General features: G+C 37.4%; 1 protein-coding gene across 2 annotated transcripts in view; it reads left to right on the plus strand.

Moving 5' to 3' along the window:
• The window catches only part of LOC126737170 (bone morphogenetic protein receptor type-1B), a 450,789-nt gene that overhangs the window by 340,066 nt on the left and 97,343 nt on the right, over positions 1–13,380 (plus strand). Inside the window, exon 1 of one of the 2 annotated variants that reach the window (XM_050441936.1) lies at positions 2,985–3,214. The exons of the other annotated variant lie outside the window; for it this stretch is intronic. Within the exon in view, the coding sequence (XP_050297893.1) occupies positions 3,187–3,214 (28 nt within the window). The 5' untranslated portion in view covers positions 2,985–3,186. Of the gene's footprint in view, positions 1–2,984; positions 3,215–13,380 lie in introns of those variants that run through there. 2 annotated transcript variants of the gene reach the window in all.

A 13,380-nucleotide genomic window follows, 5' to 3' on the forward strand; every position in this document is an offset into this window, starting at 1 on the left:
TCTTTAGATAAAAAGAGGGAATTAACGCCCGTATTGGGTTAAAGGGAATTTTTAACCTCATACCAACATTGTCATAGATATACTAGAAAACAAAGATGAACAACAAGTATTTCGTAAGACCAGATCGATAACTAGTGCCCTGTTTATTGTGAGACAGGTAAAATAGAAGGCAATCAAATTCAGCTAGCCTGCTTGGGTATGTTTTATTGATCTAACAAAAGCGTTAGACAAAGTACCGCTGTCCGATATACTGGACATATTAAGAAAGAAACAGATCCCAACATCAATCCTAAACATAATTAGAAATTTGAACACAGGCAACACTATAAGAGTAAAAGTAGACCATGAAACAACAAAAGACATACCGACACTAACAGGAATAAAACAGGGTGATAGTTTCAGCCCAGTCCTTTTTAACTTCATTATGGACGAGATAATACACAGTGTGACAATAATGAACAGGGGACACAGACTGGGAAACCAATCAGCATAGTGTGCTATGCCGATGACGCTGTAATTCTGGAAGAAACGGAAAACGATCTGCAAAGGCACATAAGTTTTGTCAGACTAGTGAAAAATACAACATGTTAATCTTCATTGATAAAACAAAATCGATCTTTTCCAAATAACCAGTAAGGTGTAAAGTCTTAATAGACAATAAACCAATAGAACAGGTAATGAATGTGTTCGCTCAGCTAACGAAAGCTGTTACTTAGGAACGGACACATCAAGCAGCAACACCCATACAAACTGAACCCTGCAGCCATTTTTCACCAGTTTCTCTAGGACCTTTATACATTCCAGTACTAGCATTTTTAAAATATTTTTTCCATATTTTAACACATGATATACTTTAACCTGTAGTCTTCCAATATTTGTAGAATAGAATATCGGATTCTGTGTTGAGACACAGCCCTTGGGGTTAGAGGGGAGAGTTGTGTGCCTTTAAGAAGAAGAGCTCGCAACGAGAAAAAAAGGAATGGCATGCTCTGAGAGTTCAGAGCTTGCCGTGTAAAGGAAAATCGAGAATTATTAATTTTTTTTAGTCTTACCTTTTGGTGTAGTGATCCCACAAGTGAATCATAAGGAGCGCTCCACCCAAGCAGAGCCGTACACCTGGGTAAGGCTAGATACTTGTAGAAGGAATGTTTGTGATAATGTACGACCCACGGCTATTCATCTTGAAGGAAAGAAGAGGAAAAGGCAACAACAAGGGAACGTCAGAAAGCAGAACAATAAACAAACAAGTCAAGGGTGCCGCAGATAAAAAGCAGAAGCGAGAAAAATTATTCAGAAGCACACCTAAGAACACTGTTGTTCTAATCTGACAATCAGAAACGTCATTGAATGAAAAAACGACAATTGAATTTATCGACGTTCAGTCTAGATCCACAAAATTTAGTTATAACAGCAGTATCACGTGTATGATGCAGGTCTATGGACAGCCAGAAAAGCTTTCCGTGCAGATCCATCAAATTATACAAGAGATGAGTTGCAGTCTGTTAGATTAGAGCTCAGACCATTATGCTAATCCTAAGCAAGATGATACCACATTCCAAGAAATAGTCCATCTTTTCTCAAAGAGACAGGCTTACATTAAATAGTAATGAATCAAACTCCAAGTGACAGGTCGCAAATTTATTAAATTAAAGTCAGAGGATTACATGTGTTTCCCCCATACTAGGCATCAAGGGTAGAAATTGAGTTCAAATCGGTAAAATCGGACGGTCAATTATATAATAGACTAGTCATTACCAAGTAGTAATACCAAGTAGTAACTAGTCTCCGTCCGATTTTACCAATTTGAACTTAATTTCTACCGTTGATTTGTATCATGTAGTGTTGTTCTCTGCTTCTTTTTTGTTCTTTTTATTAGTGAATACACAAGTGGATCTGATGATGCCTAGTATTGGCGCAACACGTGTAATCCTCTGACTTTAATTTAATAAATTTGAGACCTGGTACTTGGAGTTTGTTTCTTTACTATTTAAGATGATACCACTCCTCTAAAGCCATAGTTGCAAAGCTTCCGAGGCAAAATCCTGTGACTAACAGAATCAAAACCTTAGACAAGTCACAAAACACTGCGGTCGAAGCACCATCACCATTCAGCTGATAATACAGTTGCAAAAACTGATAATAACAATATTGTTTCATCTCAAAAAATACACAACTCTAAAGCGATAGTGACCTAAAACTCGAAAGCTCGAAGAAGTGAAGTAAGAACTCTATAGTAAGATGTCTCAATAGATTGTATATAAAGTTTCAAGTCGATTTAAACTGTTGATGAAACAATAGATTGGGCCAGATAAACCACAAGGAAGGCAAATACAATTTTATCAGCGAATAAGGTTATAAGGACTGCTTTTTGAGATGTGAAAGTAATTATTTTCATTGAATATGTGAAGACCATCACTAGTCAATACTGCGCAGGGTTATTGCAATGCTTGAAGGACAATGTAAAAAAGAAATGAACTAATTGGGCGAAGAAGAAGATCTTCTTTCACTATGATAACGCACCTGTCCATTCGTCTGCGATAGCTTAAATTAACGAATGGAAGTTACAATTGTTCCTTCAATCGCCACCATAATTGCCAGACTTAGACCCCAGTGTTGGAGGTAAATAAAATTTAAATGCTGTTAATGATAAAGTGGTTTATCAAACTATTGACTGATCCGAAACTGCGTTTGAATAATTGTTGCGATTTCGACGAATATTTTTAAGGAGACCTTATTGGTCGATAAACAGTTATTTATATTCATTCACTCTGATTACAAAATATATGTATATAAATAAAAATACGTATTTATATCGTTGTTTTAAAAATGTTAAAACAACAATGCTAATTACGATGAGACTTTTATTTGAAATCAGCTGTCGGATATATCAATATTACATTATCACTGTCACGGACTGTTAAGTTTGTAAACACAGTCAAAAGGATGTTTTCTCATTAACATGTTTGTTAAGAACGGATTCCTTAGTCCATCGGATGATCTCATACGCGAGCCTGTGTGTATGTGCGAATCATAATAATAAAATATAATGTGACTTACTTAATCCGTAGCCTGTTGTGAGTTAATTGCTAAAAATTTGCATTTATTGCTAATAATTGCTGATCTGACAGTTGTTGGTGCGGTCAAGAATATTTTGGATGCGGTTTAAGTGGCGATTTGTTTAATGTAATGGATATTATGATCGTTGAACCTGAAGGTGGGTATATTATCATTTACCGTACATTTTTATTTAACTTCATATAATGGTTTACTCTTATATTTGTTTTAATGTTGTAAATCATACTTATCTCTCCTGTTAAGCCTCGTTTCATCTATTTGCTTTGCACAAGGTGCGTTTAAAGATTACACATTTTTGTGTTAATCCTTAAGACATTTGTTGGTATACCTATTGCTCAAAATTAGATAAAATAAGAGCTTTAGCGATTAAAACATTCCTACGATACAAAAATAAAACATTTATCAAGTTTCTAAAAAAAAACTTATATTTAAGCATCATCTTAAGGTGCAAATTAATTTAAAAAACCACACAAATTAAATGTTATCTCAAAATAATTGTATTGTTATTTATAATGGAGGTTTAGAAATAAACAATTCCCCACTCAATCTTATTGTTACATGAAAAGCAATAAAAAATACAATACAAATTGTCGTATATTTACAATTCTCCTAATCACTCAAGATTTCCTTATAAAAATCCGGTTCGGCGCCAATAAGATTAAACAATATTTACTATGTAGTATACGTGATGAAAAGTTTACTTAATATTAATGTTCTTGTTTCACTTGTAGCGAGTTGAATGTACAGAGAGTGTAATGCAATGTAAAAAAATGGATTATTTAAAGAAAACAATGCGTGTCATGTAAGGACGCTTCTATAAATAAATCTGTTGAGTCCAATATTATTATGTATTAATCGGTATCTCGATTATTGATCTTTAAAATGTTTAAAAATTTAATCAAATTTGATTTGGATGAATCTTATTTAAAAAAAATATACAAATTGCGGCAATAAATTATTAAAATATACAAAGTGTATCACTTGGCTAATATATTTTGATGAGCGCTTTAATTCCTAATTTTCTGTTCATTTTAATTGGTAAATATCAATTCCAATCAAATTACTTACGCAAATTGTAATAATTAATTATGACAACTAAATCATAATATGTGGTTACTAATGTGAGGATTTGGAATATTTGTTGATGACATACTTGAAAAAATAAAGTATCCGTGGTCAACTATTTTTCCTTTTAGAAATGTATTTAAAATAAAATAAACATGTAATATATATGTCATCATTAAGATCTAAGATATACATTAATTTATGGTCCATCAGCCGACCTTACATCATGCTTTTCAAAATTCAAATTAGTTAATAAACAACTGATGCATTTTTTACCGACAAAAGAACAATTGTCATGTGGTTCATGTGATACAAACAAACCTGCACTACCCGGGAAAACTAGCGTATAAACCGCCTATCACACTACGGTTATATCCCGCCAGAGTTATTTACCATGTATTATCAACAATGACATTATCACTAAATTAGGTAAAATAATGTTCCCTCACCTTGTATTTCCGTCTAATCGGTCGGCAGGACACCGATATATAAGACACAGACAAACCCTATTTATTTATAAATAAACAATAGTAACTTTCACATACTTTATAGCTGAAACTAATAACCGTGAATATATACAGATTGGCGAATGCAACGCCGCCGCGGCGACAGTACGCTGGTGTTCGAGGTTCGAGCTCGATTATTTTAAATTTTAGCATCTGACGTTGATGGGGGCTGCACACGAACTTAATAAATATACCTGGACTGCTAATGCATATGATACCCCAAAAATGACCGCTGCCTGGTGGCCGCCATTTTTATAGTGGTTTTGTCCTTTTGATGGTGGTCACTCTGAACATTTTTAGTGTTGCCAACAGAAAATATATTAAATAACGGTAATGAAGTTGACGACGCTGACGTTTGATCTGTCACGAACTAAATTCATTTTTTCCATTGACATTGTTTTTAAACCATCATTAAGATTCTAAAATCACGACTTGACACGATCACTCGATATAACTGATTCTAAATAACATTCTCAATTGTGAGTATAGCGGATCGCCTAGTTTTTGGCAATTTGTAAATGGCGCTTAGGTATAGCGTCTACAACAGGCCATGTAGCTTCCTCCTTATTTAATACGTGGATAATGTATTAGCATCCTTATTTAAACGTATTCGGTTTTTTGTGAAGAGCACTAATCTCGTTTGACAGGCACTGGACACTCAATATTATTGGGGATAATAAGTTTATAGTGTTTATGACTTTAGTCTCTCAATGAAACGTACAACGAAACTATTAAAATACACTGACGTATGACCTAAGGATGGCGATGGCAATGACAGCCAGAACAGAAAGCCAATCGGGAAAAACCCAAATTTAAAAAGTACACAGTGCTTCATCTATCGGAGAATAAATGAAACAAAATAGATTCTGCAACATATTGCAAAATTACGTTGCGCGGCATCTTTCGATGGAGCGGACAACCTCAAAACAACCCGACACGCTTCTTCCATTTAACTTTCGCTTGCTTGCTAGGTTATTGGCTCTGCTACTAGGCAATCTGCCAGCACGATTTGGAGATTCGGGAAAACCGTCGGGTATGTACCCTGTTTCCCGAATCGATAACTTTCACAAAATTAATACTTAAATGCACGTTATAGAAAACGGCAAGGGGTAGGAAAGGGTTTAGGAAAGGAATCTGAAGGATAGGAAAGGAAAATGAACGACCACGTGTTGACTGGGTGAAGGATGACGCGGAAGTGCATTTAACTTTCTTTTCTAAGAATTTCTAGTTTTGTGAACATAACCTCTCAAAAACTTTAATTGTTGAATTGAATTGACGAAACAGTGGGCTGCCAAGGCAGTTGTGCATATAGGTCTCCTGATGGACCCGTCATGCCCCACCGGGGGTTACCAGAGCCCAACGGCCTTAGAGAAACCTATAAGGCTCTCTGGTCTGAAGGACTTAAAGTCGCTCGGTACACTGAAAGTGTTACCCAAGTATTTGAACCTGGCGCGCGTGAGTGCTGGGCACTCCCCGACAACATGGTCAACGGTTTCATCCTCCTCACAGCACCATCGGCATTCCGGGTTGTCCGCAATACCGATAGTATGGAGATGGCTTCTTAAGTGCCAGTGACCGGTTAAAAGACCTGTCACTAGCCGAATTTCGCGTCTTTTTAGGCGTAGTAGATTTTTGGTGAGACAGGCAGAGGGCCCACCTATGTGCGCTTTGGCCTGTCTCATACCAGGGGACTCAGTCCATCTTCGGTGGGTCCACTTGTCCAGCAGACCCTTCATTGATGCGACCGCAACGCATTTGGCGATACCAACTATGGGTTCCGGCCCCATCGGCACATTCGCGGATCCCAGTCTGGCAAGAGAGTCCGCTTGTTCATTACCTGCATGGCCTGCATGGCCAGGTATCCAGACGAGCTGGACCCTGCATCCAACCTGTACCAGTTTTTTTCAGGACCTTTATGCACTCTAGTACAAGCTTGGAACTTACTTTTGCGGCCGTGATAGCCTTAATGGCAGCTCTGCTGTCCGAGCATATTGATACGACTGTATTGCGGTGTCCGCAGTTTAGGATTTTCTGTCCGCATTTTAATACAGCGAATACTTCGGCCTGGAAGACAGTGGCGTGCTCCCCCAGCGAGTGTGCCCTACTGGTATGTGGGATCCCACCAATAAGCCCTGATCCAACTCTGTTATTCATTCTGGAGCCATCTGTGTACCAGATGGTCTCCCTATTTAGCAATGCAGGTCTGTTGGAATGCTGCCACTCCTCTCTGCCTGCAATATGCGTCACGAATCCCTCGCAGTCCACAGTCACTGGAGCCATGCAGTCACTGCCCATCAGAAGGAGAGGACATTCCTGTATGACCCGTGACCAAATTTTTGCGTGACCGGTCTCGCCAGCACGTAGTTCGCCGAGGACGTATAGCCTGTATGCAGTCCTCATTGCCTCGAATTGCACAACGAGGTCCAGAGGCGGAAGGCTCAGCAGAGTCTCGAGCGCTCTAGTTGGCGCCGTCCGCATGGAATCCGTTATGCTGAGACATGCAAGACGTTGGACTCTGTCCAGTTGTGCACGAATTTTCGCTTTCTCAGTACATGGGCACCAAACGATAGCCCCGTATGTGAGAAGAGGTCTTACAATGCGCGAGTAGATCCAGTGGAGGATCTTAGGAGACAGACCCCAGGTATTGCCGAAAGCCCGCCTGCAGGCCCATAGCGCGCAGGTGGCCTTCTTCATTCTGGTGTCTGCATGATCGTGCCAGGAGAGTTTGGGATCCAACTTGATTCCCAGAAATCGAACTGTCCTGGAGTAATGCAGCTGCACGCCACCTAGAGATATAACAGGGGGCGTGCCAAAGTTACGTCTCCTTGTGAATAGTAGGAGCTCTACTTTTTTGGGGTTAATCCTGAGACTCTCATTATAGGGCCCCGCATTGAGACGGCGTCTTTCCCTGGGCAAAGGATTGATTAACAGATCATCAGCGTAGGCCTGTGTGTATAGGCCAGCATTGTTTAAAAGATTTATCAGGCTGTCGACCACAAGGCACCACAAGGTAGGGGACAATACTCCTCCCTGCGGGCAGCCCCTAGCCGCCAACGTTTCGACAATCTCGTTGTTGAGCTGGGCAGATACATGACGTTTCGAGAGCATGGCCTCTATCCAGCTAACCAAACAGGGTTCTGAGCCGCGGCTCTCGAGTGCTTGGCACATGAATGCAAAAGGGGTGTTGTCGAACGCCCCTTCAATGTCTAAAAACGCACCCAGACAGGCCTTGCCACTACCCAGAGCACCCTCCACCTTCCTAACGAGGTAGTAACTTCAATTGTTTTGTTTCCCTATAATTGGTACAACTGAACTTTGTCAGAATGACCAACATCGAAAGGACACAATCACGCAAAATGGCGGCCCCCTACTAGTGGTCATTTACTTTTCATTGAATTGGCAGTCCAGATATATTTATTAAGTTCGTGGGGCTGTATCTATGTGTAGAACGCATAGATTCGTAATTACAATTTTTTTATGTTGTGCATTGCATATTGAAAATTAAAGCGTTGTTCTTATTAAAATAAATTATAAACTCTAATAAAAATAGAATGTGAACTAAGTATTTCTTGTTGAAAATAGACTGATCCCAGGTCTATATAAGGGAGGAGTTGAACGGCAGGAAGAACTTGGTTTTGTAGCAACCCAAGGTATTTTTCGGCGTTAAAAGTACCATTAATGAAAAATGGCCCAATAATATGGTTGCCCAAAATACCACCCCAAATATTGAATTTTTGTGGGTACTGAGTACGGAACTGAAAACTTCTGTGCTAGTTTTCCTGAGACCAGTAACGAACAAGGGAAGGAATGTGTTTACCATGCAATGGAAATGAGGACTCATCTAAAAATAAAATATTTTCTAAAAAATTTTTATTTTCATTTGCCTTTTCCATCATGGGTTCAGAAAATGCCATTCTTCGCCACTGGTCTTTAGGCTCCTGACTTTTGGAATATTTAAAACATTTTTATCCATATTTTTTCCAAATACTCGTCACAGTTTTATGGTGCATACCCAGTTGCTTTCCTAACACTTCAGCTCGATCGTGTTGAATCCAAAACTAAACAAATTTTTTTTCCCGCCGTTCTATCTTCTTTTCAATAAGTGGTTCTTGAGCTTTGATGTGACAATTTCTACATTCTTGGAGGCAAAAAAATGTCTCAAAATTTGACACAGCATTTAAAATAGTTTAAGCACAAGGAATCGGTCTATTTTCAAAGTTTACTGAGAATAAATACCTGCATTGAACTCTTTCGGCAGGGGTATAAACAGGCATAATGATAAATATTTACAAAAATTAAAACAGTGCTTTAATATTCAACAGTGAAGCATGCAATCACACAGCAAAAGAAGATCTGCTGATTGTGCCATGCCGAAAATAGAAACCATCGAAATCTGCCATACCGCTTATCAACCAGAAAGAAAGCGAGAAGCGGTGTTGCCATTTATAATGCTTATGTGTACTCTTCTATTCGCCAATCTGTATACAGATTCGGGAATCGATTATGACGTATAGATAGGTGCATAAAGGCGATATAAATTTTATGCAGTATGGCAATGGCAACGTGCACGCAAGCATTTCGTACGCTTTGTTACTCGATTGCTATGTCGGTATTTTTCAGTACGACGTTAAAGTCTAAGAGCTCGTGACCAAAAAAACCCTTCATACTTCAGAACGATTGGGAGTTTTGGTGAGTTTAGTTAGTAGTGATCGTAGTAAATAAATCAATAGGCCCCTTACTTTTCTCTTTATATGTTGCTGATATGAATCAGTGCATCGAAAATTCTAAGCTGCACCAATTTGCTGACGACTCCCAAATTTATAATTCTTTTAAAATATCAGACGCTCAGGTGGCACAGAATAAAATTAACGCCGACTTAAATCAGATTGCTTTGTTTGCTGAAAACCATAACCTCAAATTAAATGCTTCAAAGTCATGTGCAATGTTTTTTTCACAAAATAAAAGTCATCTTCTAGATTGCATGGAAAATTTTAAAATTAATATTAATGGAACAGCTATACCAACCGTTGCGGAAAAACGTAATCTAGGGGTTATATTCGATTCAAATCTCAGCTTTGCCTCCCACATTAAGAACAAAATTAAAATTGCTTACGGTCGTTTAAAAAACTTATATCAATACAAAAATCAGTTACCATCAAACACCAAATATTTGCTTTGCAATTCGCTTGTACTGTCTTTGGTGGATTATGCGGACATTGTGTATGGCGACTCACTAACCGTATCTCTGTCAAGGACGGTGCAAAAACTGCAAAATAGTTGTATGCGTTTTTCCTTTAATATATCGTATAGAGACCACATTACTCCTTATCTAAATTCACATTTTATATTAAATATGAGAAATAGAAGGAAGTGTCATATGTATAATTTAATTTACAAAATAATTAAATCAGGTCAGCCGCCATATTTAAGAGACTTATTTTTTCACCATGATTATATACACAATGTAAGAAATCCAAACTTAATTAGAATTCCATTTCATCGAACATCAGGTTTTAAAAAATCATTCCAGTATGTAGGCATTCATATGTGGAACAGGTTACCGGATTACATTAAAAATAGTTCACCAAAGAAATTTATTGCATATGTTAAAGAAATCCTTCTTAATTCTCAACTAACATAGGTATTTTAACAAATTCACACCACCAAATTTTTATTAAAAATATAATTTAATTATTTTTATTTAATTGCAACCATATTATTTTTGAATTCTCACTTTTTAAATCAACACTGGTCTTGTTGATCTTGCAGGCATAAAAATAAAATTTTAAATGGTTCATTTTGGAATATCTATTCATTTTTGCGTCGTGTTGCCCTGGTTTTCCAGTCTCGGCTCGTGTTTTTTGCCGCCCTTCCTCCTCTCTGTCTATTGCACAGATGATACCTATATTAATGTAATTGATATAGTAAATTATTACACTATATTTTTTTTGTTTTTATCTTTTATATGTTTTTAGGGTTTAATGACTTATTTTCTTAATAATTATAATTGGGAAAGTCTTTATTCTTCTTTTAGTTGTAATTAGGTTAGTATGTTTTAACGGTCTGAGCAGCACATGCGCGCTAGCTCGTGTATGTGTTATCGGTTGTTTTTATAATCGCAGTTCAGTCCGCATTACTCTTAGCATTGTGTAAATTCTTGTAATAAAAAAATGTAATTTTCTATGTACAATGTTTAAGTGGTAATAAAAGTCTTTTGAATTTGAATTTGAATTTGAATAACCGCTGGGCTGTCTGAGCAACAATGGTCCGTTTTATGCAATATACAATATAGATTCTTCATCAAATCGCTCAAATACCTAATTTTTTAAATGGTATTTTGTTTACTAACGAGGCTACTACGAAGATATTCCATACGAAATTTCCATTACAATCACTTATGGGCTGAGGAGAATCCACATGGAATCTTTAAGGCTCATTTTCAGCATCTGTTTTCAGTAAATGTATGGCTTGTATTAACTGACGATTATTTAATCGGCCCATATTTCCTCCCACAACAACAGGAGAATCTTACCTTCATTTCCTACAGGAACCAATAAGAGTTACCTGTTCTTTTTGAAGAAATTCCTCTACAGCTGACACAACACTTATGGTTCGTGCATGATGGTGCACCAGCTCATTTTAGCATCAATGTACGTAATCACTTAGATACGGTATTTCCAATTTGTTGGATACCTATCCAATTTGAAAGGGGAGGTACAGAATATTGGCCTGCTTGATCGCCAGATTTAAATCCTCTAGATTTTTGCATTTGGGGTTTTCTTAAGTCATTAGTTTATTCCACTCTCGTCAAAAATGTTGATGACCTAAGGAATCGAATTATAGCCGGCTGTGAGATAATAAGAAATAAGAGATAATAAGAATTTTCTATTATTGCTCTAGGTTAATGTTGTTGTATTAGATAGTTCTTGATAATGTACTAAAGAAATGAAAAATACCCGTCAAGATGTTTTTTTTGCATAAAAACGGCGCCACATACGAAAAAAAGGTGAGAGGGGCTTTTTTGTCACAAATTGAACGAGGAATTCAAAAATTATTTTTAATTTAAAATATATCAGTGGCGTACCATTTTTTTCCTTAAAAAAATTGAGATCATTACTCGTATGCGAATCAAAAAATGCGCGATAACTACCTCCTAAAACCCTTTTAAATTTCATTTGCATATCTCGACCTGTTTTAGAGCAATAAATAAATCGTAAATTTTTAAGAAAAACTTTAACAGCCCGTATATCGGAAAAGGAAGCATTTGTGGACACACGTTTATATAGCAAACTGTCACTATTTTTCCATTCAGAATCACCCCGTGAAGCTTGTCGCACTTATTTACTAACACCCTGTATAACCGTGCTACCCAGTATATGCCAATGGGTAAAATGCACTATTTTTGCTGATGATACGACCATGTCTTGTAGGGCTGGTACAGTAGCTGGGGACCTTAAGGGTTCACTGTGCACCCTAGGGTATGTAAATGATACAGTGTATGATGATGGACCGAGATTCCTTGAAGTTCATTGGGACCCGAAACTTCTCTGACCACATATTAATGTACTGTGTACAAAATTGACATAATATACCCCACAACAACATAATATAACCTAACCTCAAATCGGCGTGTTTGTTATAAATTTTCCTGTATTAAATTTCGTTTTTTTTTTAGATATAACAAGTTTTTTTTGCGTCTAAAGCTTAGAGTTGCCGTTTCAGAGTGTTCCCTGGTGTTATCCTACACAGATGGTGCTTTTTTCCCCCAAAAAAAAACAAGTTTTTAAAAACTAACCTTAAAAAGGTCTAGTGTGCAGTTTATCGGGATTCTAAGTGGCGTCTACTGAATTATGTCTGGTACGTGTTCAGTTTGTGACCAGCAATGCACATTTAAAGATCCACCCAAGAATCCAGGAGATGTTTTCGGATATCCATGTGACTGGTGCAAAGTAATTAAATGCAAATCTTACGCGAAAATTGGATCCTGTGAAGTCCGGGCAATTGCAGCTGTAAGTCGATCTTTTTCTTATATATGTAAAGATTGTACTTCTAAACTCAAAAATTTATTCGTGATGGAAGCACGGATAACCTCTTTGGAGCAACAAATTAAGGCAGTGAGGGTTGAGACCAAGAACATGACAGGATTTTTGGAGAACATGAGAGGATCTTTCTCTCAGTGAAGACATTAAAACTATTAAGACATCCTTTGCAAGCTCGTTTGATGAACTGACAACTGATTTGGCTGCGGTAAAAACTTCAATCACTCAGCAGCATCCTCCACTGTCTGAAGCTTCTCCGTACCTGCCACCTAGTATGGATACTGTTTTAACTGAAGTCAACGATAGAGCACTGAGGGCTAACAATATTATAGTATACAATATACCTGAATCCAATTGTAATAAAATTCAAGACAGATCCAAGATGATCAGCAAAAGGTATCTGAACTTTTGTTATCTGTGAACAAAGAATCGGCTGTAGAAAAAATGGGCAAGGTGATTAGATTGGGAAAACAAAGAGATAATTATGTTCGGCCACTTAAGATAGTCCGAGAGCAGGATAGTTAAGGATATACTGTCGGCTGGACGAAAGGTGCCTGGGAATCATACATATAAAATGAAAGGTGATTTAACCATGATGCACAGAGAGTGCATCAGACGGGTGGTCACTGAACTTAATAGAATGAAGAATAGTGGTGAAACAAATCTTTTAATTAAATATAAAAATGATGCACCTT

The sequence above is a fragment of the Anthonomus grandis genome, chromosome 6 (genome assembly GCF_022605725.1).
Source record: "Anthonomus grandis grandis chromosome 6, icAntGran1.3, whole genome shotgun sequence".
Classification (NCBI taxonomy): Eukaryota; Metazoa; Arthropoda; class Insecta; order Coleoptera; family Curculionidae; genus Anthonomus; species Anthonomus grandis.